Source organism: Eumetopias jubatus, unplaced genomic scaffold, assembly GCF_037043125.1.
Source record: "Eumetopias jubatus isolate StellerSeaLion01/CBP00866 unplaced genomic scaffold, mEumJub1_p1.0 scaffold_16, whole genome shotgun sequence".
NCBI classification, from domain to species: domain Eukaryota; kingdom Metazoa; phylum Chordata; class Mammalia; order Carnivora; family Otariidae; genus Eumetopias; species Eumetopias jubatus.
In genome coordinates, this window is record NW_028274822.1 from 20,159,981 (window position 1) to 20,185,660 (window position 25,680).

At 39.8% G+C, this 25,680-nt stretch overlaps 1 protein-coding gene across 15 annotated transcripts in view; it reads left to right on the top strand.

Moving 5' to 3' along the window:
• TCF4 (transcription factor 4) overlaps positions 1 to 23,720 on the top strand; it is a 350,984-nt gene extending 327,264 nt beyond the window's left edge. For 6 of the 15 annotated variants that reach the window (XM_028102890.2, XM_088019644.1, XM_028102891.2 and 3 more), the window contains 5 exons: positions 11,851 to 11,986; positions 13,563 to 13,725; positions 17,002 to 17,231; positions 17,623 to 17,763; positions 17,961 to 23,720. In XM_028102890.2, coding sequence (XP_027958691.1) covers positions 11,851 to 11,986; positions 13,563 to 13,725; positions 17,002 to 17,231; positions 17,623 to 17,759 — 666 coding nt within the window. In that variant the 3' untranslated portion in view covers positions 17,760 to 17,763; positions 17,961 to 23,720. Of the gene's footprint in view, positions 1 to 11,850; positions 11,987 to 13,562; positions 13,726 to 14,228; positions 14,274 to 17,001; positions 17,232 to 17,622; positions 17,764 to 17,960 lie in introns of all 15 variants that reach the window. The other 9 variants (XM_028102892.2, XM_088019645.1, XM_028102893.2 and 6 more) reach the window with 2 other exon arrangements.
• Positions 23,721 to 25,680: the final 1,960 nt, after the last annotated feature.

Genomic DNA, 25,680 nt, shown 5'->3' on the forward strand with positions numbered 1-25,680 from the left:
TACCATTCTACTCTCTTATTTCTTTGAGTTCTTTTTTTTTTAAAGATTCTACATATAACATATGAGAACATGCAGTATTTGTCTTATTCTGTCTGACTTAAAGGAATTCTCTTAACTGTGCATTAGGTACAACAGCTTCAGAAACCTGGAGCTCACCATTTGATATTTCTGCATTCACTCAAATGAAAGTCAAGAGGTTTTAAATACAAGCAGAGCAGTGAGACCACTTACGCTCCATTGACAATCTCTGGGACACGTGGTTAGGACATAATGCATGCCCAGATCCCACAGCAGTGGGTCCAAACTAGGTGTAACCCCTTCTTCCCCGCCCCCCCAATACTTACTTTACTCAAAACAGGCCCCGTGACCTGGAAACAAGGCTGTTAATCTGCGTAGGATCATCAAACCCAAGACTCCCTTTCTCCACTTCTGGGACAAAACAAGCCTAGTTCCCTAATTTTTTTTCCCCTAAAGTATGTGTTTAGTACCCTGGTGTCATGAACTTTAAATAAATAAAAACAAAAACTGGTTGTTTTCCCCACTTTCAAAATATAAAAGCGTATTTAAAATGCTTTGGCCTCATTGTATTTTTACTTGGCTTTCTTCTTAAATAATAGAGGAAAAAGCAGGTAGATGCTTTTAATAGCTATAGTCACTGTCATATTTTTTATTGAACTCTTACTGGGGACAAGGACACAATCTAAACTGTCCATAGTTTAGAAAAGGCACAACCCTTGCCTTTTAAAAAGGTGCTATTATCCTTGTTTTCTCAAGAAAGCAGATTTTCGGGGAGGGGGGGAAGATAATATTGTATATATTAGCAACTACACAGATGTTCATTCCCTCATTCTGTGTCTTCTGTGCTTCAGATCCTTTGGGGGTTATGATATGTGCGCGAGAGTCTCTGATCCTGTAAGCCTTTGACTCTGGGGGGCGGGGGGTTGGTGGAGGAATAACACAAGTATGTGCCTAACTGTAATGCAAGGTGGAATGATGAAGTGACCTAAGAGACGATTCAGAGAAGGAGGAACATTGTCTAGCCTTAGGAGACCCAAGGTCTCCTAAGAAAACCTGCCTGGAAAGGGTATCATTGAGCTCATATTAATGTCTGCGTAGGATTTCAGCAGTCAGGGACGGGCTAGAAAGGGCATTGCAGAGGTATCAAATAGAGTGATTAAAAACATGTGCAGAAAATAAAGGATCTTCTGTGCCCAAATCTTCTGATGATACGGGACCGCGCAGCACCAGCCAGGCCGCCTTGGGTGGAAAGCCCCTCCTCGAAGCACAGCAGCTCCAACAATTGGCTCAAATATTTCACATGAGAGTCCACAGGAAGAGCGAGTTTTCATGTATATTTTTTTACATCCAAATTAAATTAACTCATGGAATTTTCCACCCTTAGGAATTAAAGTAGCAGCTCATGAAGTAATTCAGTTATGTCATTCATACCAAAACAGAAAATTCTGGAGCAACTTGGCACCATTTAAAAGCCAAGACTAAGCCTTGGCCATTTTATATTTTTTCAAAATCTGTGGTCGTTGTGTTATTTTAACTTTTATTGTGGCTGTAAATTTTTCAAATCAAAAGTATCTTAATTGCTTAGAAAATAGAAGTGTAAAATGGGTTCAAAATAAGAAGAGGGTTTAGGCAAAGCAGCTCTAAGAGGGAAAACCTAAAAAAAAATCAAAAAAATTTTAAAAAGCTTGAACATCGCATTTCTGAAACACGAGGATTCTACCTAATTGGCTGACATTCACAGTTGTGCATAATTATAGCTTCCTTTATATCCATAAATCATCTTACAACTATAAAGTTGAGTTACCCAAAAGATCTGCCCAGTATTCGTTAAATGACATCTTTGGGGTAGCACTGTCCTGATACAATAGCCACATTCATTTCCAAGCAGTTAATTGGACACACTGTCAAAAACCAGGGTATCGAGTTTCCACGTTTTAATTTCACGTTTGCCTTCTCCCCAGCTTCTGCACCCGTGTGTTGTTCGGAGCGGAAAGTGTGTGAAAGTTATTGGGGAATGGTAGTCTCTGGGTAATGTTTCTGTGAACTGCCCAAATTCTTCCCCCTGTAGTCTAGATGGGAAACAGCTGGTTTTTGTTTAAAAAGCTGTTTTGCGAAATGTCTGAATCTTGAGGTGTAGAACTGAGGTCACCAGTAAAAGCAGGTGCTCGAGAACAAGTGAGAATGACTCTCGGGGCCGGCTGGCCCTGTAACCTTCTGCAGGGTACTTCCTAGCAGAGGAAAAGTGTTGACGTTGTCCCCTCGATTTAGCACACAAACAGATAGAAGTAATCACATTAGCGATGCTGTTAGGAATTGAGTATCTTTGAACGTCGCCAGCCCTTGAGTGAATAATTAGCTCAGCCTGAAAGAAATCAAAATGGTTATTTCCCTCGCAAGGCTTCAAACACAAAGGTCCAAGACTTTAGCTTCCTTTAGATGTTAGAAGTGCTTGAATTTCCTCTTTAAATACACCCACAGTAAAAGAACTACAATTTCAAGTAAGTAACTGAGGATGTCCTCCAACTCTGTGGATGCAACCTAAGGGAGAAAAGAAATCTGCATTGGCAAGACCTGTACCAGGGCAGTTTTGAAAAAGGCAAAAAAGTAAGAAACATGTGGAATCACTAAAGTCCAGTGCACGTCAGATATCCACCAGTCTGAAGATGAAAGGAAACATTCTCCTCCCCTGGGAGCTGGAGGTTATTAGCAGCTGTTTATCCAGTCGGGAATAGAGATTAACATTGTAATTTTTTTTTTTTAAGAACTAGAGGAGAATTTGTTTGGGAAGTTGGCTCTTCATATCAAGTCACTGTGCATTGCCAAAAAAAACTTCCTTTCTCAGAACTCATGTACGAGAGTTGAGCAATGTTATGATTCTTGAGAATCTCTGGATTACCAAAAGTCTATCTCCATTAAATAGAACAGAAAGGCACAGAGAAATGGATGGACGTCTGCCATCCACACATTCCCCTGAACTCTTTCGAAGTGAAACAAGCTGCTTACCTGTTCTCCAGCCTGCCTGTAAAGGGGGGCGGGGGGAGTGCTCTTCCCTACCCCCACATTCCCTGCTGCCCCCCAGCTTAATCTTACCACTCGAAGGCATACCCAAATGGATTTTGTACATGCCTACTCCTTGTAAAATGCCATTTCAGGACATATTGGAGAAGCTGTTCAGTACTGTGTAGAGCTTCAGTCTCAGAAAAACCAACATGGTTGAATATTGGTGTTTTTCCCCCTGATTTAATGCTACTCTTAATGTCATATTCTTTTATTAAATCCTTTCTTTTGCTTTTGATCTTATTTATAGCAGAGCCACTGGTCATATGGAAACTATTATTGTATAGCTGGGAGATGAAAGACTTCACTGCAGTTAAATAAGAGTGAATCATTTGGGCCAATAATACACACATACAGTGAGGTACCGTTTGTGTCCAAAATGCCCTGTGTCGTTCACTTTGTAGTAAAGCTGGTGAGGTTTATAAAGAGCTTTACAAAAATCTGCTTTTCGTCCAAAATATGTAGTCTGACAACATGAAAACACGTTAATATGCGGCCCTTAGTTGCTTCTTCATAATAGCTGTAATATCAAAATAATGTCACGTCTGGATGTAAAAAAAGAAACTTTGATTTGAAGTTGAGATGTTACCTCATTGATGTTAAATGTCAGTTTAAAAAAAATTGAAGTAATTTGTATTAAAAACCTACCCATCCTTCAGAGCCTCTCTAAAATGCCACCTCCTTGAAGAAGTCCCGGGTTTCTCAATTTGATATGGTTTCGCCCATCCTTTCAAACCCCACACAACCTTGTACTCCTTCATGGCATTCACTTTCTTTTGTCTTAAATGACTCCACCATTAAGATGTAGGAACCTGTAAGTAATAGATGTGTCTACCTTTTATTATTTCTCCTGCAAATACCTAAATAGTGCCTTGCACATAGCACACATTTGCACATAGTACACATTTCAGAGGCATTTGTTGAATTAAACAGAATGTTCATTTTTTGATAGAAACGTGCGAAACATATATTTGACAATATCAAAAGGTTTTCGATTTCAGAAATAGTCTCACAGATACGTGCCACTTTCGTCATCATTGACTACTTACGAAGCATCTCATTGCACATTTATAATATCACAATCCTATACAATGACCTGTACACCCAGTCCCTGCCCTTAGGATGCTTACATCCCAAGACACAAATAGGCTTTATGAATGGCAGCAAAACAGAAGCACTGAAGTATATGCTCTGCCCTATCAAGCACTGTCCTTGAGTGGGTATTCATGGGCGCATCCACAATGAACAGTCAGGGGAGAGCCCTGTCCGGGCCCAGCAAGGTGGTGAGAGTGTTGAAGACCCAGACAGTCGATGAGGAGGGCGAAGAAGGGGCTCTGTGGGACTAATAAAAGAGAAGTGGTTGGTGAGTTGTGCAGAGGAAACCAGCTCTGGGAGGCAGAACAGGGAGGACTGAGCTCAAGCGCCTTGCTCATATGGGAGTGAATGCAGCACATGGGGAACCATGAGTAGGTGAAGCCAGAGAGGAAGGAACTTGAAAACAGGAGGGAACTGGAATGGTCCTCTGGTGTCCAGGTGAAGGACACAGATGCACAGAGTATCGATCTTAGACTTGATCCATAGAATAATGGAAAGCTGTGCTGGAACCTTGACATGCAAGGGAACAGGTGATGGGCAGAGAATAAAGCATTCAGAGGGGGAATATTTAGGAGGTGATGGGGAAGGAATGTTTCATTAGTTTAGGCTTGTTACACTTCCACTTCCTTTCCAAATATTTTACAATAAGCGTGTGTTACTTGGATGATAAGAAAGGCATTAAAAAAAAAGGCCAGTTGGGGTTGTATGGAAGCCTGCCCCATGGTTGTGCACACTCTCATAGGTATGTTTGTACTGCAGGGATTGGAACTCCCAAGTACACATCAAGTGTATAATTGTCTTTTCCTTCAGTCCAAACAAAAGAAGCTGCATACCAGCAATTGCAAAATTTCACCATAATCTCTGGGCTCGACAGACATGGTTCACTAGGCACCGATTAAGTTGAGTTCCCTACAACCTGCTTACTAACCTACTTCCCCGGGGCAGGAAGGGATGAAATGGACTCCGCGAACCACCTGCTGAGGTTCTTACTTGGTGGACTGCATCCAGTTATGGTTTCCACTGTAGGAAAGTAACACAGAGACTTGGGGGGTGGGGTGGAGGGTGGAGATACAGAGGAGAGAAATGAAACAGGTTTGATAGATGGAACGTACGAGTTAAGAAAAAAAAAAGAACTGAAATCAGGTAACAGCCATTTGCATCTCTCGAATTAAATCACAGAATCATTCATTTTAACCATTTCGGTGGACATCCATGGGCGTTCCGGCCTAGCTGATCACGTGACAAGTCAGGACGGCCAAGTCGGGGTCATTTACATCAAGTTTAAGTCCTCTTGAAAATTATTTTATCATCTGTAGAATAAGCATTAAAGAAATCTCCCTAGAATTGCCCAATAAGGAATTACCTTAAATTTCAGGCAAAGTGTAAGCGAAGCTGTGAGATTTCTGGGGGAAGAAACAGGTGCTCTCTGGAGTGAGGAAGTCTTCCCCCCAACAAACATCTCCCAAGAATCAAAATCCAAAGAAAAGAATTGCATCTAGATCTGACTTTAGTGAAGAGTCCTTTACATGTTTAATCACAGGAATTTTTAAAAAGTTGTCTGATAAGTTTTTAGACTGAGAAATATGGAAGTGATATTTGTGGTTGAAGGGCGTCCCAGATGTTCGAGCTTGCTCGCACAAAGGAGTTGGTCATTAGAGGCGGGTCTCCTTTTCTACCGCATCTCGGTGCCCCTGGGACTGCTCCCCGCAGAATCCTTCCACTGCTGCCGTTTCGTGAACTTCCGGGTCCCCATCTGTGAGCCATTAAAGTCTTTATGGCCACTTCCCACCTCTTTAAAAGATGCACTTTTGGACTAAATGGTGTTTTGCACATTTGGGAAAATAAGTTTGCTTTCCTCTAACATGACGGAGATCTGGCGAGATAATTGAAACTGAAATCTAGCGCTCTCCAACTGTCATGTCTGATTGCTATTTCGTGGGGACATTACCATTCAAACACCCAAACTGCTTTCTGTGTTACTGGGTGTCTAATGACAATTAAAGCCCATCAACTTTTCTTTTGTGTCTGCGGAAAAACAAGAAGAGAAAGAGAAGAGAGAAAAGTAAAAGTTACCAGGCCTTTTTTTCTTTGTCCCATTTCCTTGTTTTGTTTCTTCTTTCTAAAAAACACCTATGTCAAAAGAAAAAGTTTGAACCAGATGCCATTAATAAACTTTTCTTTGGCTATAACAAAAAGTTCCTGATGGCCTATCGAGTTTTGTGTTAGTGTCGCTTGGTCTAGAAATTGATGACAAGTTTCCCAAAGTTCCCGTCCTACACTCTTTTAGAAGGATTATGGTAGAAGAGAAGGAACGGAGGTCTGAAAGCGGGCTTTGAAGCAGTTATCTCTGGAGATAACATTAACAAGGATTGAATAACTGCCAAATGAAATTTAATACATTTTCCCATCCATGAAATAGGCCTCTTAAATACAACAGAATAATTACTTTCACAATACTCCCTGGAAACAAAGAGAGCAGAAACACTGAATGTCTTTTTTGTTTGTGGTGTTTGTTGTGAGCTCAAGGATCAGCATAAGGATATTTACCAGGATGCTGCACGCATCCCCACATTAAAACAGCCTTGCCAACAGCCACCTAATTTGTAGCTGCATGTCTTTTAAATCTGTTTATGTTGGAGGAGTTGTGGCAAATATTAAATTTTATAATTTAGTTAGACATCTTGGCCTTGGCCATAGTTGGTGAACTATGGTGGTTTTTCCCCTGTGATAAAGAAAAATAAAATGGTTTTCATATCTATATCTACACACACACACATCTACATATATGTGGGCACACTGTCGTAAACAAAAGCTCCGGGAAGTAAACAAAACCCCTTTTGTCGCTTAACTCTGCTCCCATACACACCGACACACATCCCAAATCAAATTGTTCGATACTGTTCTAAGTTTTCTGAGCTCAAATTCTGTTTTAGTCTTCTTACTAGACATTTGCCAAGTCACTTAACTATCTCCGACCCTAGCTTTCTTCTCTGTAAAATGGAGAGTTTGGCCTAACTGGGTTCCAAGTCTCGCAAGCCCTTTTAGTCTCTATACTGTGAGTGAAAAGTGCTTCTAATTAATACATCATTTCTTTCCTTGGAAAATAAGTTTATTTAAATTATATGGTGCTTGTGTGATCCAAAAGGAGTAATGTACTTCTAAAGACATTTAATTATTCCCAATGATAAATTAACCCAGGAGAATTTGAATAGCTGTGTCAGGGTTTGACTATAACTTGACCTGAGATGCAGGGTAACTTAGATATTTGTACCTAAGAGCCATGATTTGGGGGGCATGATATATGGGTGGAAGGGGGGCAGCCATGCTTGGACCACATAATCTCACCTCCTCTTCTTTTGTAGCTCATTGAACCAGTTAATGGGACACCTGACCCTAGAGTGGCCCATTCGAAGGATGGCCCATGTCTGCTTCAAAATGAGGAGTTCACCATCAGATGATCTTGGCATTCTGAACTCAGAAATACTAAGACAGACAGGGAGTTAGCAGCAGGTACAGAACCTGAAAGAATGTACTGAGAGATACGCATGAAGGGAGAGTCCAGGCTGTAGCCATGAGGGGACAGAAGCCAGAGAGGTAGAGGTACCAGCGGAGGGACAAGAGAGGCTGGGATGAATTGCCCATGAGAGACAAGGAGTGGCTGTAGGTCCGAAGAGTTCTCTGGGTCTAAAACCCAAATTACAGAAATCATGATGAACATCATTTTACTTGAGAGACTTACTATTACTGTTAAAACTGCTACACTACATTGATCAGTGCACAAAAATGCTGCAGAGGATCACTGTAAGCTCCATGAGGTCATCTAAGTTATTCACTGCCCTCTCCCTAGCACCTCCTGGAGTGACAAGCACAAACTAATTAGTAAATATTTCTTGGATTAACATATGTCAGTTAACACTTACCAAATAATTTTGAGATTTTAGTTTTGTCTTTTACATTCAGCATAAATATATCTAAAACCACATTGTATGTAACTAAGAAGGCTATTCTTAAAGATTGCAAAAAAAATTATAATCATATTGATAAAATTAACTGCTTTTTTAGGCTGGCTTTTAACTTTACACTATTGCTTATCTAAATGAAAACATTATCAAAATAGGGCTTTAATGAAGTATAGATTTTCTAAAAATAGGTGCCATCCTTAGAATTGATTTGTGGGTTGGAGAATCTGCTTTTTTCTAGTTATATTATTACATATTTATTATTTGGAAGATGGACAAGCCCTGACCCTTGTATATACACATGGCTCCTCCTTCTATTTTGGAGGTATTCTAGTGATGGATTGTGCTGGCCATCCACTATCTTTCTTTCCTTGTCTCTTATGCGACCAGAAATAATGTTTCTGAAAGAGAAGTAAACAGGGTTAAGACAAGCTGCCTGTGGCCAAGGAAACAAAGAAAGCAAAGTTAATTCTTTGGAATATGATTCCACAGCCCCAGGCAATGGAATTGATCCTGGAGAATCAGGCTCATTACCACATGGATCTGGACCCATCATTATTCATTCATTTGGCCTGGAATGTACAAAGTTTACCAGGGAGAACTTAAAACATCAAGAGTAGGGGTACCTGGGTGGCTCAGTAGGTTAAGTGTCTGACTCTTGGATTTTGGCTCAAGTCATGATCTCAGGGTCGTCAGATCGAGCCCTCTGTCAGGCTCTGCACTGGGTGTGGAGCCTGCTAAATATTCTCTCTCTCTCCCTCTCCCTCTGCCCTGGCCCACTCCCCAACCCCCACTCACGTACATGTGTGCACGCTCTCTCTGGAAAAAAAAAAATCAAGAGTAACTTTGTTCCCAACTTCCTGGAGGGAAAATGATTAGGTATAATATTTGAGATGACCTAAGATGATCTATAGAAAATAGATAAAGTTAGGTATAATATGTATGGCTAAAATCCAAATGAATATAGTTGGAACAAACATATTTATAATTCTTAAACATACTTATAATACCATTTAAGATTTTACTCTCATTGTGTAGGAGAAGGATTTAAAATCAAGTTCATGTGAACAAAATAGAGACAAAGAGTGCAAAGATGATCATGATTGAAGGTAGCTTGTGTTCTGAAGGTGTTTGAACCACGTAGACTCTTATTTTTATGCAGTATGCAAGTATTTTCAGATATTTTCACATAACAGTATCTATAATTACTATGTACCTATTATATAACAGTTGCTTTGCATATTACCTCCCTTTTCAATAAACATGGGACTCATTCTCTATAACCTAGTGTTATTTTCCCATTTGGGATTTGAATACCTTGTCCATGGTTACACAACTAACAAAGAAACCAGTTACAGTTAAAAATCTAGGTATTTTTGGCTCTCATTATTATATCCTTTCTAGTCAGTCTTTCATAATAGTGGGGGCAAAGAAAATATAAAGATCATTGGTTGTGGGCTCTTTTTTCCTCTTGTAAAAACTAATCTGAATGTGATCTAGAAGGAAAAAAAGAAGTGCAGGATCAATATCTGAATATATTTCAAGTAAAAAGCAAAATATTAACCTTAAATTACATCATAGATGCTTACAAAGTAAGCTTGGAGTGTTTTAATAGACTGATTTTAACGTAAAAGGGATTTATATCTTTGCTAGGCTCAATCCTGTGGTTACCTTCAGTGATTCCAATTTAGAATCATCTTCTATGGAAATTTACCAGATTAAACCCTTTGGGAATACCAATAAATATGAATCAGCGCTACGTTAATTATTTGGGTTAACATTGATTGACAAACTTAAAGAGCTACCATTTGATCAAGCCCTGTAAAATTCATCCTTATAAGTTGACATCTTAGATTGAAAGGATAATCATCGATGGAATCAGTCTTCTAAATCACAAATATAAAAATGGCAAATCAAAACCTGAATGGAAAATAGCTATCACTCCTTTGGAGCAAATATAAAAACAGACCAAGAGTGAGTGAGAAATGGTTGGGGGCATCGGGTGGGCCTGACCTGCCTGGAAGCGAGAGGAGGGAGCTGTGGCCTGGTGGGGGGTGGGGGGAGCATTACATATACGAAGGGGGCTTGCACTCATTCCATGGAACTCCAGAAGTTGAAACCAGAGTCAGTGGGTGGAATATACAAGGAGGCCAACTTGTGATTAAAATGGAACAGGCTGCTTTAGGAGGCAATCATGGTCTCCTTACATTTGAAGCACTCGCATAGAAGCGAAATAGCCACCATTCAGAATGTTCTGGGTGGCAGGCAGCTCCTGGACTCTTAGCCACAGCATTCATTTATACTTCCTGATGCTCACGAACCTGTAAATCCTTTATATTCTTGCTATATTGTGAATCTGAGCAATTAGTATGATTTACGGGATCCCTCCCCTTCCCCCCCTGCATTATTTCCTTCTGCACTGTTTTGGGTTATATAATGGTGATACTTTATACTAGGTCGCCTGTAGATAGCGTGTTCTTCCTTCAGTTCTGTGAATTTTATTGTTGTCGGTTCAGATTCTTATTGTTGTTGCATTCTTTGGAAATAGTCTTTTAAAACACTTGGCAGCAAAAGAAGGAAGATTCTGCGTTGTGGGGTTTTTGTTTGGGGATTGGGAAAAAATAAACTTTTTGATTCGTAGCAGTAGAAACTCATGGATAAATATTTTTAGTGTCAGACCCACTGTCCCTCATCAGTGCTCACCCAACGATAGGCTCAGAGAATAACTCCTTGGAAATGCAAACGAAATGTAAGCTACTCACGTTCCTCTTGCTCTGCAAACGCTTACTGGTTTCAGCTGTCTCACTGTCTCTATGCAACATCTCTGGACCCCAGAGTGGGTAGTAGTAGTTAATAAAAACCTCAGCAGTATTTCTTCCAGACCAAGTCATCATGCTGTATCTGCAATTTTATTTATGGAAACCTAAAGAGTGTTTACAGTATGGTGTCTTTCTAGGATCAGAATAGTGGGCGAGCGGGAGTGGGGGGGCGGGGAATGGAAAAATGTCCAAACATCTTTGCACGGCGATGATGGCATTACTGGTGTGGTTAATAAAACCTTTATTGGTACATTTTCTGGTGTGGTGGCATTGGCAGAAACGGTCCCCCTTTGGATTTGGAACTCAGCAGCTGATGAAATGCAGTAAACATTAATTTGGAATGGGCTGCCAGTTTTGGAAAGCCAGGTGACATTTTATTATATTTGTACCGAGCAGGGGCTGTGTCCCATACTGCTGTAGCTTCCGCTGTCAGAGGCTTAGCTGGCATTATGGAAAAAAAAAAATGGCAGGCCTGAGAATCTTATCCCCTGAAATGAAAGTCGAATGCCAAATTGAAATTCCTGTAGGATTTCCGATAGCAATGGGGGAATTGAGAAGCCCACAATTAAGCATATGGGCATTAAGATAATTGTCAGATCTGTTGGCGGACATGATAGAAGACAGATGGGTACGAATCAGTGCGCCCCACTGCAGCACCCTGGGAGACAATTTGACGTTTTACCTGCCTGAGCTCCTCTGCCATATTTGTCACTGAATGTGCAGCGCGGCATCTTACTGAGTGTGATGGGCCTCGGTACGTGTGGACTGCATGTGTGGTCCTTCAGCGCCCTCTAGTGAAAGGCATTTGGGAGTCTTGTTTTTCAGAGGCCCGTCTTCCTTCGCAGGTCCCTGCTGCCCTACCTCTGGTTCCCGCTAAACTCTGGTTCCTCTCACCCTTTCAGGTTGGGGCCCATCGTGAAGACGGTGTGGCCCTGAGAGGCAGCCATTCTCTTGTGCCAAACCAGGTTCCAGTTCCGCAGCTTCCTGTCCAGTCTGCAACTTCCCCTGATTTGAACCCGCCCCAGGACCCTTACAGAGGTAGGTCCTTCCCCCGAAGGCACCCTGCCCTCACTTAGACAGTAGCAACTCCAGTGTTGGTCCCGGGCTTACTTGGCATTCATCCCTCAGGAAGCACTGGCAGAAAACCAAGAATCAAATTTGGTACAAAAACGGCAAGCAAATGGGAAAGTAGTTAGAACGCAGCCGGCTAATTGTGTTTCTTCGGGAACTGTTTTGCTCAAACATCCTCTGAAATCCTGGTCCTCTCTCAGCAGAGAATGAGACAACAGCCTGATGAGAGGAAATTTTATTTTAGCTATTTCCACATTTTCCTCATTCGGGTCCTCTAATGTGGTTAGTTGTAGCCTGAACATGATAGTTCCAAATGAAGAGGAAGGAAGGAAATTGTTTTTGTCGTTTAAGATCGAAGGAAATGTAGGTATGTTTCAAAACTGGAACTTGGTGGAATGATTTTCACTCTTTTCATCTCGCCCTGCAATGATTGCCTCAGACCACGGACTCCAGGCAGCTTTTCGTGACCCCAGGAAGTGACACTGCAGGGGCCAGACCTAGGTCCCCTGTTCCCTGGGTGACTGGCTGGCCCAGGGACTTGCAGGCACTTAAATAACATCCTCTCATTCCCCACCCCCCGCCATGTTTAGAATAAAGATGATAATCTGCCATGGGAATGGGCAGAAGCTTTTTTTCACCTGCTAAACATTATACAAATCTGAGTGTTAATCAAATATGTGGAGAGAGAGACCACTGCTTCTTAAAACTTCAGTGTACATAGGCATGACCTGAGGATCTTGTAAAATGCAGATTCTGATTCAAGGGTCTGGAATTCTGCATCTCTAAAGGGCTCCGGTCATAAGGATGCTTCTGGACCACAGATCACATTTTGAGTGACTACAGATAGAGGAGAATGCCCAGTAGACACGCTTCTACCTTAGAAATAAGTGGATACACGAGGGTCATGCTTTAAAATGTACTGTGATCTTGAAAGTTGAAATGCATTGTGATCTTGAAAGTTGAGCAGTGGTAACGCTAGAAATTTCTTCAGTGAGCAGCTAACTGCTTTCCATACGTACCATTTTTAAATGCTGATTACTCCTGGAGGATAAGAGAAGCCTAATTTCAGAATATCATTAGGGTATCTATTGAAGTCTTGACGGTACATATTTAGCGTACTCCCTGGGAATTATATTTTAAGGACATTTTTCTATTAAATCATTGCATATGGAAGAAACTCAATATAATAGCTGATATTTACTTGGGTTCTTAATCAGAACATTGAGGTGTGTGATTTTCATGATTATGATTTTCATTGCAATTAAGTTGATGTTTTGTAGACAGTGAAATTACCATCTACTCCAAAAGATTGCAAAATAGAATTTAACCTCGGAGCCAATGCAGGGAAAACTTGCTTCCACAGGTGCATTTTTGAAACTTCACCAGATAGCATGAAAAAACACGGCAGAAGGATAACAGTTCAGCAGCCTGAATTGTAGAGGCAGCAACTCCACAATTTGCAGAGCGCATGTTTGTGCCTCAAGTCTTCGGTGGAAGCGTCACCTGGTCTCGCTCTCTCTCTCTTTTTTTTTTTTTTCTGTAGGCATGCCACCAGGATTGCAGGGCCAGAGCGTCTCCTCTGGCAGCTCTGAGATCAAATCAGATGACGAGGGCGATGAGAACCTGCAAGACACGAAATCTTCCGAGGACAAGAAGTTAGATGACGACAAGAAGGATATCAAATCGATTACTAGGTCAAGATCTAGGTAACAGTATATGATACTGTCGCTTCATTTAATTCCTTTATTGGACTTTGATGAAGTGAACAGAACAGGAAGAAACTATTCAGTTTTTTCCTGGCAGGTAAATCTACAGCTGAAAAGAAAATTAATGGCTTGCTCTAGAGGTACTAAAGTATCATTTAAGATACTGGTCCTCTAGTGAAGCCTAAAATGTCTCTGCACTTATGAATTTGGACCTCGTGCTAATTGCACACAGTGCAGACAATTTGTAACTGATTCAAGTGCAAACGGTTGATTTTTTAAAACTATGCTTATTCTGTGAATTTGGTCAGAAATGATCTCTCCAAAATATTTCTAAAAAGAGATCTTAGCTGTGTTGAAAACTCAATTGAGGTATATGCAACTATGACTTTTTTATCTCAAACGTGAGAAAATACTGATTTCCCAGCTTTATCTTAAACATGTTGATATATATAATAATAATAATAATAATAATAATACCTAAATTGCTCACTTTTTTCTCCCAGATACTCCCTTCAACAGAAAATACAACTGCAGGAAAATAGCTTCTGGTTGGTTTTCTTAAATATCTGATTTCTTTCAATTAGAATCTATCTCCTGGAATGTTAATCCTAATCTGATGATCAGATGGTTTTGGAACACCGTGACACCCATGTTCTTTGCCTCAATTCCCTTGGGTTGTTTTTATTTGTAAGTTAAATAAATTGTGCTATGACTGCACGTCCCCTTTTAAAAGCTGTCATTTTCAGGGTTAGATCTAATGTCCTTTAGGAATTAAGAACATGCCACTTTTTATATTGCCTTTATAATGATTGGAATGGATTTTATTACATGTCCTGCCCAAAGTTCCAAAAGTCCTAAAAGCTCCTTACCCCTCCACTCCCACCACCCCCACAGAGTTTCCTGACTCGTGGCCACATTGGTGAAATTTTAAGGAGGGGCTTTCACATCCCTTCCATTGTCTCTGTCAGTCCACTCAGTTCTTAGTAATTTAACTAGTGGCCATGACATGCATATTAATAGGTTCTTGGAAGTTTCAGTACAACATTTTAACTTGCTGCTAAGAACCTTCTTCTTTTAAAAGGTGACTCTTGTGACATTCGCTTATGTCTCTAAGCCTGTAATGTAAGGCAATGCTAGGCAGTTTTCTTTGCATAACCATTCTGCTTACTATTTATGAGTGAATAACCAATTCTAATTAGTTATTAGCCTGAATACCTTTGGAAAACAAGTTCCCACTTTCCGGCCCACGCAGTGAAAGCCGTGGTGACCTGTTCAATGTTTAAAAACGTTACCCAAATTTTAACTTCAGGATGGGCCCAGCAGAGATTTGGCTCTGTTCTCTTTTCACTTCACTTCCTATTTATGTAGTGGGACGTGGATACGAATTAATAGTAACCGTGGCTTCCTCGCCATCAGCAGAAGTCGCGGGTGAGAAGGAGGAGGGTTCGGCAGAAGTGAGAAGGATCAGATGGCACAGGAAGAACCTTTTCCCACTGGTTCGGTTCAGTTGTGTGTCCATGAGCACATATCTATGGCGAACGGGCCCATCCGGAAGGGAGTTTAACCTACGGGGAGATGAGCCAAGTCTTAAAGCATCTTTCTTTGGTGTCTTCCTCTTTCCCTCCCTTTTAAGTGTTTTTGGCTTATGTACATCATCTGTACTGGCAGCGTGTGCTTGCAACCCAAGAATACCACTCCCATTTTTGATCGATTGGAGCTTCTTGGCTGTAATTGGTCCTTATTGCAATTTGGAAGCTACCCAGAGATTTTCCCAAGTTGAAGATTCAGAGCCATACATGTTAAGCCAACATTCGTGTACATTGAATTGACTAGATAACTTACCCCATGTCCTCCTGATCTGAAATGTTGTGATGAACATCTTTCTTCTGTGAACATTTCAGATTCATGGAATTTTCAAGTAGAGCTTAACCTTCATGGTCCTTTAGATTGATGCCTGAACTTCTAGATTAACATCCTTGCAGATGGTTACCTCCATATTGTTTCATATAATGAGGAGTCTGTTACTTTTCAATGAAGTTTCCTTCATTTTGTATATCTCTTATGATACCATCTCTTATACCCAAGAAGTTTCTTGCTCATGTTAACTCAGTCTGTACCACTCAGAGTTCTCCAGTCTGTTCTGCCTTTCTGAGACAACACATCTCTCATGCCTCTTTTTTTATATGATCACCCATGAAATATTTTAAGCCCTGATGTCATGAAACCTTCTTTATATGACATGCTTTCCAGGTGGCCCATCATCCTATTTGCCCTCCATTCAAAAGTTTCTAATCTGTCAGCATGACACCCAGAAACAGACAGAAGTAATCTTGCCTTTCCAGATTCTACTGGGTCCAGCCATTCCTTTGCTATGAATAATGTAATATTTTGGTTCTCAGGATCAGAGATTAGCTTTTGGACTTTGTTTTTGACTCACAGTGAGATCATGGTCATTTATAAGTAGGAGGTATTTGGTATTTGTTTTTTTTGTTTGCTTTCTGTAGTGGATGTCCACTCAGGTTTTCCCAGCTTGTTTGGGGGATGACAAACATCCATGATGTGAAAAGCCATGGAGATCATGATGTTTTTAACCTTTTTATTTAATGCATGGAGAAAATGACTCAGATACATTAAGTGGATTGGCCATGCCTCCAAAGCTTGTTAATGGTGAAACATGGACAAAAGTTCCCAGTCTTCGCTCTCAGGGCTTCGCTCTCAGGTCCTCCTGAATGCAGGACCTTTTTACTCCTGTTTAGCTGCATCATGTTCATTCTGACCTATCCAAATCCTTTTTCAAACACTTGTTTTCCTCAGGTTTCAGATGTGACCATATGAAAGTTAAAAACAACAACAACAACAACAACAACACACACACACACACACACACACACATACACACACACCCTCAGTCTAAAACGCTCTGATCTGTGGTCATGCAGAGTAGCTTAAAGGCTAAGTTGACTGTGGCCTGCTTTGCGGAGTGTAGCCTCATTGATCAAAGCTGTGCCCCCTGCATCAGCATGGGCGTGCTCTGGGCCCTAACTTTAACCTCTCCTGTTTTGTTTGAGTTGAATATCTGGGAGAAACCAAATGTCTCGTGAATGGATTGTCACCGCCATTTTAGCAGTCCCAAGTTCAAGTGGATGTAAAATTCTGCCATGGTCAACAGCGGAGATGGACACGTCCCCTGAAAGCTCTGGAAGAAAACAAAACTAACTTAGATACCTTCTTTTTCCCCACACCATTAGAAAATGTTGCATCCCTTCTGTCCCACAGCAATAATGATGACGAGGATCTGACCCCCGAGCAGAAGGCAGAGCGCGAGAAGGAGCGGAGGATGGCCAACAATGCCCGCGAGCGCCTGCGTGTCCGCGACATCAACGAGGCTTTCAAGGAGCTCGGCCGCATGGTGCAGCTCCACCTCAAGAGCGACAAGCCCCAGACCAAGCTCCTGATCCTCCACCAGGCCGTGGCCGTCATCCTCAGCCTGGAGCAGCAAGTTCGAGGTCAGTACCAGCCCGCCGCCCCCTCCTTGTAGAAGTCGCAGGGGCTGGCGGCCCTAAGTGGGGATGGACTCGCCAGTCTTGAGCAGGAGCAGAGCAGCAGACACTGAAGCATCGTTGAGAGCAGCTGGGTTGGGTGCAGATCACGTCTGAATCTGTAAGGCAGCTTCCCTTTCTCCCGTGGCTAAGTTACAGGATTCTCTTACAAGTCCGACTGCGTTAGGACGTTGCCATATGTACGCACGGATGGCTGTAGTGCGCCCTTCCCAGCACTGCCTTTCGCTCTGTCATGTAGAAACTCAGAGCGAGGGTCAGCAGGTGCGCAGGATAGTGCCTTCCCGCCCTCTGCCAGATGCATGGCACTAACTAAATGCTCTGCTTCCATCTTCCACAGAAAGGAATCTGAACCCGAAAGCCGCGTGTCTGAAAAGAAGGGAGGAAGAGAAGGTGTCCTCGGAGCCTCCCCCGCTCTCCTTGGCGGGCCCGCACCCTGGAATGGGAGATGCGTCGAACCACATGGGACAGATGTAAAAGGGCAAGTGTGTTCTCAGCCATTTCGGGAACCCTTTCCCTGGTCAGTCCCACGCAAGGAAAGCCAGGAAAGTCTGCTTTCCCCCAAATTGAACAGATTTTTTTTCTTCCCCTTGGGGGAAAAAAGAGCTTAAAAATAAAACATTTACTTCTTCTGTGATAAGCGTATGAATTAATTCTCCTCTCTTTTTCCCTTCTCAGGTCCAAGCTGCCACATTGCTTCATTAATACAAGAGACCACTTCCTTAACAGCTGTATTATCTTAAACCCACATAAACACTTCTCCTTAACCCCTTTTTTTGTAATATAAGACAAGTCTGAGTAGTTATGAATCGCAGACGCAAGAGGTTTCAGCATTCCCAATTATCAAAAAACCGAAAAACACACAAAAAAAAAAGAAAGAAAAAAGTGCAACTTGAGGGGTGACCCTCTAACATATCATTCAGAATGTGCAAAGCGGCGTGTGCAGGCTGAGACGCAGCCCAGAGACTGAATGGCAATCTTTCCACACTGTGGAACAATGCATTTGTGCCTAAACTTCTTTTGGAAAAAAAAATATAATTAATTTGTAAGTCTGAAAAAAAATATTTAATTTAAAAAATTGTAAACTTGCAATAATGAAAAAGTGTACTTCTGAAGAAAACTACATGAACGTTTTTGTTGGTATTCAAGTCAGCTAGTGTTTATAATTACTGGATATTGAATAAGGGAAGCTCGGCTGCCCTAGTAACAAAACCAGCAAACGTCCTGATGACAACGAAGTGATGACATTAGCCATTCCTTAGGGTAGGAGGAACAGATGGATCTTATAGACCTATGACAAATATATATATAAATATATATATAAATATATATTAAAAATTTAGTGACTATGGTAAGCTTTTGTTCATTTGTTTCAGACTTTTTTCTCCTGTAAAAAAATAGTACTGATTAACTTTTTTAAAAGAAAGATTTTACTGTAAATACGGATTTTTTTTTTTTTTTGGGTCTTATTTCTGTCCCTTTCCCTGGTTTGTTATCGTAACCTGTAGTGCCAACTCTGCTTCTGGAGGGGTAGTGCAGGATCAAATGCTGACCCTGATGTTGCTTTTCATTCATAAAATAAGTAGAAAGTTGTTTCTCCAGTCTTTTGGGAACACAGGACTTAAAAGTCACATCATGTGTAGATATTACAAGCAGCATTACCAAGACATGGCAAAAAGAGTTTGTCTGAACTGTAATGTTGCGTTTGTGACCCTATTCTGGGATTTTCAGAGGTACAAGGTTAGAATGCTACAATGTTACCACTGTGCCTTCCAATGTTTATATCATCGGAAACATAACATAATCAAAGTGGCTGTGATTTAACAAAATGATTCAAGTGTTACCTACATGTGTAGCCGAAGTAGTGTGCAGTGAGGCGTTTCTGAATACATGGTCAGATTTTTGGAAAAAAACAAAAACAAAAAAAACAAGTAAAGTTCAAAAACCATCAAATGAGAAAATTGCAAGTAGTGTGACAGAGCTGATTGATTTTTGTTGCTTTCTTGATTTTTTGTTTTCAAAATGGGTTTACTAAGATGTAGATGACTTAACTGCCTCCTCCTTCGTCTGAAAAATGCCAATATTCAATCATCATGCAGCATTATAACAAGCCTTATAAGTCCTAAAGCATTAAGTTGCACTTTCTTGAGGAGGGGTAGTGCAGTATTTCTCTGGCCAGTATGAATGAAGTTTATACTTAACATATTTGATAGAAACATAGATCAAGCTATGGCACAGCAACTCATCAGATAGCTAGCTTTGACGTCTGGGCACAATTGAACCAACTTCCATCGTGAATCTTTATAATGATTGACTTTGGTGTATAGTGCAGTAAACAAATAGTGCTCCTAGTTAAGTATTTGTCAGCATCCTTTTGTCTCTAACTCGTTTCTATTTTTACAGCCACACAATCTTGGCATGTATTAAGAAAAAAAATCCCTGTTCAAGTAGTTTTTCCACCTATCAGCACTGAGTAAATGCCATAAATCCATCGAAATGGTCTAAATGTTCCATCTGTTCTCCTGTTTTGCCAGTTATATAGTAATGAAATACATTTGTAAATTTTATGCAACAAATGGCAAACGTATCATTATTTTGAAATTGTGTATGTAAAAGTTATATTTTTACATGTAGACTCTTGTTATTATGTGTTTTAATACATTGTATCAGTTTTTGTTGTTTTTTTTAAGCTGTGTGGTTTAAAAAACGTCTCATTTAAATGAAATAGTGAGCTACAAGAATCTGAATTTTATGTTCATTTCCGAAAATGTAAGAACAAATAAGATAGTTACCACGTGGTCATCTTTTACAAACCCATAAACATTTTGATTAGCTGTGTGTGTGTGTTGAAAACTGTAAATATGTTCAGTAGCGATAAAACTAAAATACTTTGATTTGTTGATAAGTTCCTAAAATGTGGAGGTGGATTCAGACCTTAGGAGAATAGCAGAAATCAAACTTCATGAAGTTATTTTGAGGCTTGCCTGTGAAATGTACGAACAAAGGGGCTCAAAGAAGGGCATGGAAGACAACTGTTGTATACTCTCCCCTCCTCCCGAACAATGGAAACCATGTGTAACTTGTTCCCTCAGTATGTTGAAGATTTCCTTTTAGTGGTACATTCTGCACTCATTTTGTATAGTCTACCAAGGCGGGTATCCCTAGGAACAATATTATAGAGGAAGCAGGTCTACTCTGATCACATTCAGGATAAGTGTACAGAAGAAAATATGGTGTTTACTCTTTAGGGAACTGGAAACACTCCCTGCATTGATGTACATTTTAAGAATGGCACTTTTGATACGTGTTATCATGAAGGTGCTTCACAGAGCTGATTTAAAGTTTTTCAAACCTGTAAGCAAAGCAAAAAGAAAAATTAAATTGTAGTTGATTATTTTTTAAATTGGTGCTTTATATTTTGTTCTCACTCAAACAGTAAAAGCTGCAATTTATTGTTCACCAGCTTTGACGTATTCATTACTCAGTAATGGAATACGTCTATTGTTGAATTCCCTTTGGAAATAAGCGAAAAACTTTCTAATGGCCACCAAAAGCTGCTCACTCCTTTTGCTTGGTGGAGAAACAAGATCTGCGCCTATACCTATTAATTGGGTTGTATCCACATTTAAAAAAAAAAAAGAAGAAGAAGAAGAAAAGAAAGAAAAAAAAAGGTGAAAAGGAATGTGGCCTTTTTAGTGTGTTTTTTCTTGTCGTTGTTTTGTAATTATCAAACCCAGGTAAGATATTGGTATCCTGCGTTGGATTTTCGAATGATACTTAGCAGAAGACAGTTAGGATTAGAGTACTATACGGAATTTCATAAGGGTCCATACTATACCGTATATCTGATGCTACTTGGGCTGGGGATCTGTCGAAGAGACGTGGACTTTAAAAGCAACTTGGAACAGTCAATCCGCCTCCACATTCAAGTAATTTAGGAATATTCAGAATAGGGATCTGTTCATCTAGAAACTTTTACCATTTGTCTTCTGTGTAGCTGCAAGGAACACTAATGTTTATACAACTGTCAGTCCACCCAGTAACACAACTGGTTCTGATTCAGTCTTCCGATTCCTTTTTGTTTTGCGCTTTTTCCTATTTCCTGATTTTTTTTTTTTATTCGTGATCTTCATTTTGATGAGGGGTTGGGGGGTGGGGAGGGAGATGAACCAAGACTCGGGGGTTAAGAGGATTTCGTCTTGGATCCAACAGGCAGAATATGATCTGTGTCCAAAAGTGAACTTGAGTCAGGAATGAGACAATTTCAGCATAAACAAGCACAAAAATTTAGTCTGCTGGCTGACTGGAAACAAAAAAAAAAAAAAAAGGTCAAGATGGAATATGATGAATTCCAACACAATGGGGCACCAAGGCCTTTAGGCCTCTCTTTATTTTGCTTTGGTTTTGTTTGTTTTTCTTTAGAGACATGCTCTTTCTCATGGGACTTGAAGTGGACTCATGTTTGTGCAGTGCTGGTTTTGCCATACTCATTTCAAGTATTATAGACATATGTAATGGTGAAAATATATGAACTGTGGCCTTTTTCATTCTTGTTACTTGTGATGCAATTAAGTGAAGATAAGAAAAAAAAAGCAGAGATTTACCATGTATCAGTGCCTGGCTTTTTGTTATAAAGCTTTGTTTGTCTAGTGCTCTTTTTGCTATAAAATAGACTGTAGTACACCCTAGTAGGAAAAAAACTAAATTTAAAAATAAAAAATATATTTGGCTTATTTTTCGCAGGAGCAATCCTTTTATACCATGAATATTACAAAAAAAATTGTCAGATTCTGAATATTTCTTCTTTGTAGATTTTTGGAATCATTATGAGTAAAAGTTTGTTACTTTATTTTACTATTTAAAAGATGTTATTTTACCATGTGTTACTGAGATGAAACTGTATGGTAGCCTTTTTTGTTTTTTGTTTTTATTTTTTGTTTTCGTTTTGTTTTTTTAGTTGTAGGTCGCAGTGGGGAAATTTTTTGCGACTGTACACATAGCTGCAGCATTAAAAACTAAAAAAAAATTGTTAAAAAAAGAAAAAAAGGGAAAAGATTTCAAAAAAAAAGATAAAACAGTTACACCTTGTTTTCAATGTGTGGCTGAGTGCCTCGATTTTTTCATGTTTTTGGTGTATTTCTGATTTGTAGAAGTGTCCAAACAGGTTGTGTGCTGGAGTTCCTTCAAGACAAAAACAAACCCAGCTTGGTCTAGGCCATTACCTGTTTCCCATCTGTAGTTACTCGATGAAGTCATGTACATGACCGTTCTGTAGCAATAAATGTGCCATTTTTATAAACTGTTTCTGACACTTGTTTCATTTCATTTTGCATTGTCCATATAGCCCTGATTCTCTTCTGTCAGTAGAACCACATCTATATTTCATTTTCCAAGTGTTGGAGGTATTGACGGCTTAACAAACAAAACATACAAAAAAAAATTAACAAAAACAAATTGAAAAGCAAAGCACATGATTGACCAAGGAAGAGATGCCCTTAATGAAAATGGAACGGGATGCATGCAAAACAAAAAGAAAACTGTCTAGAGGATTAACTAATTGAAGGAATATAATTAATGTGCGTGTAACACTGAAGCTATGCATTTGAAGAGCTCTGAACTGTGCCAGTGTTTCTGGTTACGCTGCGGCTTTGCTAAGTCAGGTCAGCCTTAACCACTTGGATCAGTTGGTCGACTGTCTGGCAGAACCTTCTCAGCTCGATCTTTTCAGTTAAAAATCTAAGATGATTTATTTTGTATCACTTTGTGAAGAGCTGGATATTGTTAACCACAATTAATCTTACACTGTATTTATACTTTCTCAAACTATATCCACCCCACCACTTCTGGTTGACTCTGTTGACTCGTAATCCAGATGTAAACAACCAGATGTGTGGATTTTTTTTTTCCTAAACTTGTACAAACTGACGTGTGTCACCTATGATGGGAGGGAAAAAAAATGTACAGATTAAAATTATTCAGTGTTATGTACTGTAAGTTAATATTTTTGTAGAATGGACATCAATCTACTTGGCAAGACTTGGAGGCTGTTTCAACATTGCATTGTAGAAATGTAAAGTAATGTATGCAATGGAAAGGAAAGCCTGTGGTAGATGAACACTCCATAGCAGAATGTTCTAATCAAGTACATGGTATTTGGGGATGTCTCCATATTGCTCTTGTATTCTTTCTAATGGAGTTTAGTGACTAGTTTACCTGAAGGAAAATGTTATAACGCCATTTGGTTCACATGTGAAGTGCCCTCCATAGCCAAATGTTGGGATTTTTTTTTCTTTTTGGTTGGACTGTTTGCAGATATTTAAATTTTATGAAATTTCCAAAGATTTTGGTTGATAACCCCTTTTTTTTTCTTCCAAATGATTTGAGATGTTCTTATGTTCTTACTGTGTGTTTTAAATATATATAAAAGAGCCACAAGCATTTAGTCTTTTAGTTATTATATTTGACCATATAACTAAAAAGGGGGAAAATGAGCTTGGGCACCACTTCAGTGTTTGTTATATAGCCTATTAACATTATGTTTTATTTAAAAGGACCACATTAAACATTAAACTTCAACTCTGGTTCATTTTTCAAAGGGAAGCTAAATTGCTGGAGAAACTAAAATATTATCCAAAAGCTAAGAAGATCCTTACAATGTTAGAAATGGAGAAGGGAAGAATATCCAAATGAATTGAAATAGGGAACCACTTTCTGTCTTGTAATCGGATCCACTCATATAAAACCAAGTGAAATTTTTATTCTAAGCTTCAGTTGTAGACACTTTTCTCTTGACTAACAGCCTAAGATGTTACATTTGTGAGCCACCTTTAAAGGAGATCATGAAAACAACCACAAAAACTGGTGAGCTTCTTAGATCCAAATCACTCCCAGGACCACACATTTAAATTGCACTTGGGACCCTTAATGCTCCACCAGCCAGAAGATCTCATGTTCAATAAGACATGCTTCTACTTCAAACTAGTTACAAGTCCACATGTTCATTGGTCATAGCATGTGTTATAAAGAAATATGGCCAGTTTGGGAGGACTAGAAAGGCAAGGAAAGCCGGGATTACCTTGGTATTTCTGAGAGATCCTTTAAATTGGGAAGGTTTGATGAGCAAATATGGCCTCAGATCTTCAGGCAAGGAAGACTCAGGGCCACAGCTGGGAAGAACACTAGTTACAAGCATAAGTACACTGAGGGGCAGCCCTAGAAATACACTGGGTGCTGTGGGGTCAAAACAGTCAAATCAGGCGACATTACCTAGGTATTTTCTTTGAGTGCTAGACATTAGGAGACTGAATTTATACCTAAATATAGCAGGTATCTTATAGTTCAGGCTTTTTGCCATGGAAGGTGTGGGTCTAAAGCAGTGCTTCTTGACATTTCTGAGTTGAGGACCCTTTAAAGATGAATGAAACCCTGTATAGAGAAAAGTATATACATACGCAGTATCATATTCAGTTTTAAGGTGTTGATGAATCTCTCTAGAATTTAGGCACGGACATTTGTTCATGGATCCTAACTTAAGAAAATCTGGTATCTGGTATCTGGTAACTAAAACTTCAGTGCCTGAACAAGGAATAGAACCAATCCCATTTACCTTGATTGAGGTGGCTGAGCTTAATCAGAACTGGACAGGTGTCTGGCTTTACTGGTTGAAAGAAAGACCCTTTGTGTAACACAGAAAATAATACAGTCCTCATTCACATCTGTTACACTATATTTAGAAGTCAAATGGCTTTGACGTTGGCATGAACATTTTTGTAAGAGGAAGCAGAAACTTGCCAAGTGCAAAGTGAAAATGCTCATGCAGAATCAGACCTGCTGGCTTGAGATTTTTGATGGTAATCAGCCCATGGGTGAGGAACTCTTGTTCTTAAGCAAAAATGACAAAATTTTAAAGAATAGGGAGACTTGGTTTTTGAAAGGAATTATTTTACATATCCTTATTTGTGAATTGGGTTAGGCCATTTTAAAGACAAAGCAATGAAGTCCATGTGATATGCTGAAGTCCTCAAAGCTAAAACAAACCTCCAGTCTCCTGACTTTGAGCCCACTGGTCCCTCCCAAATGACCAGTTTGGCTTCACATTTTAACATGACCCACCCCCCCCCAACAGCTGTATCCAGGTACATTATTTTATTTGTTTTGCTTTTATCTTTCCTGCTGCCTTTTCACAAATTTTTTTATAGGAGAGTTTCTAAACTTCCCCACAGTTCTCATTTTCAACCTTGTATTACAAATTGTTAGGATATAACTAGATGTGAGAATAAGAGACTGCTAGCCAAACTAAAATTTGCACTCTGGCCCACTTTTTTTAAAATAAACTTTCTATTCTGGAATAACTTTAGATTTACAGAACAGTTGCAAAGATAATACATAGCATTCCCAT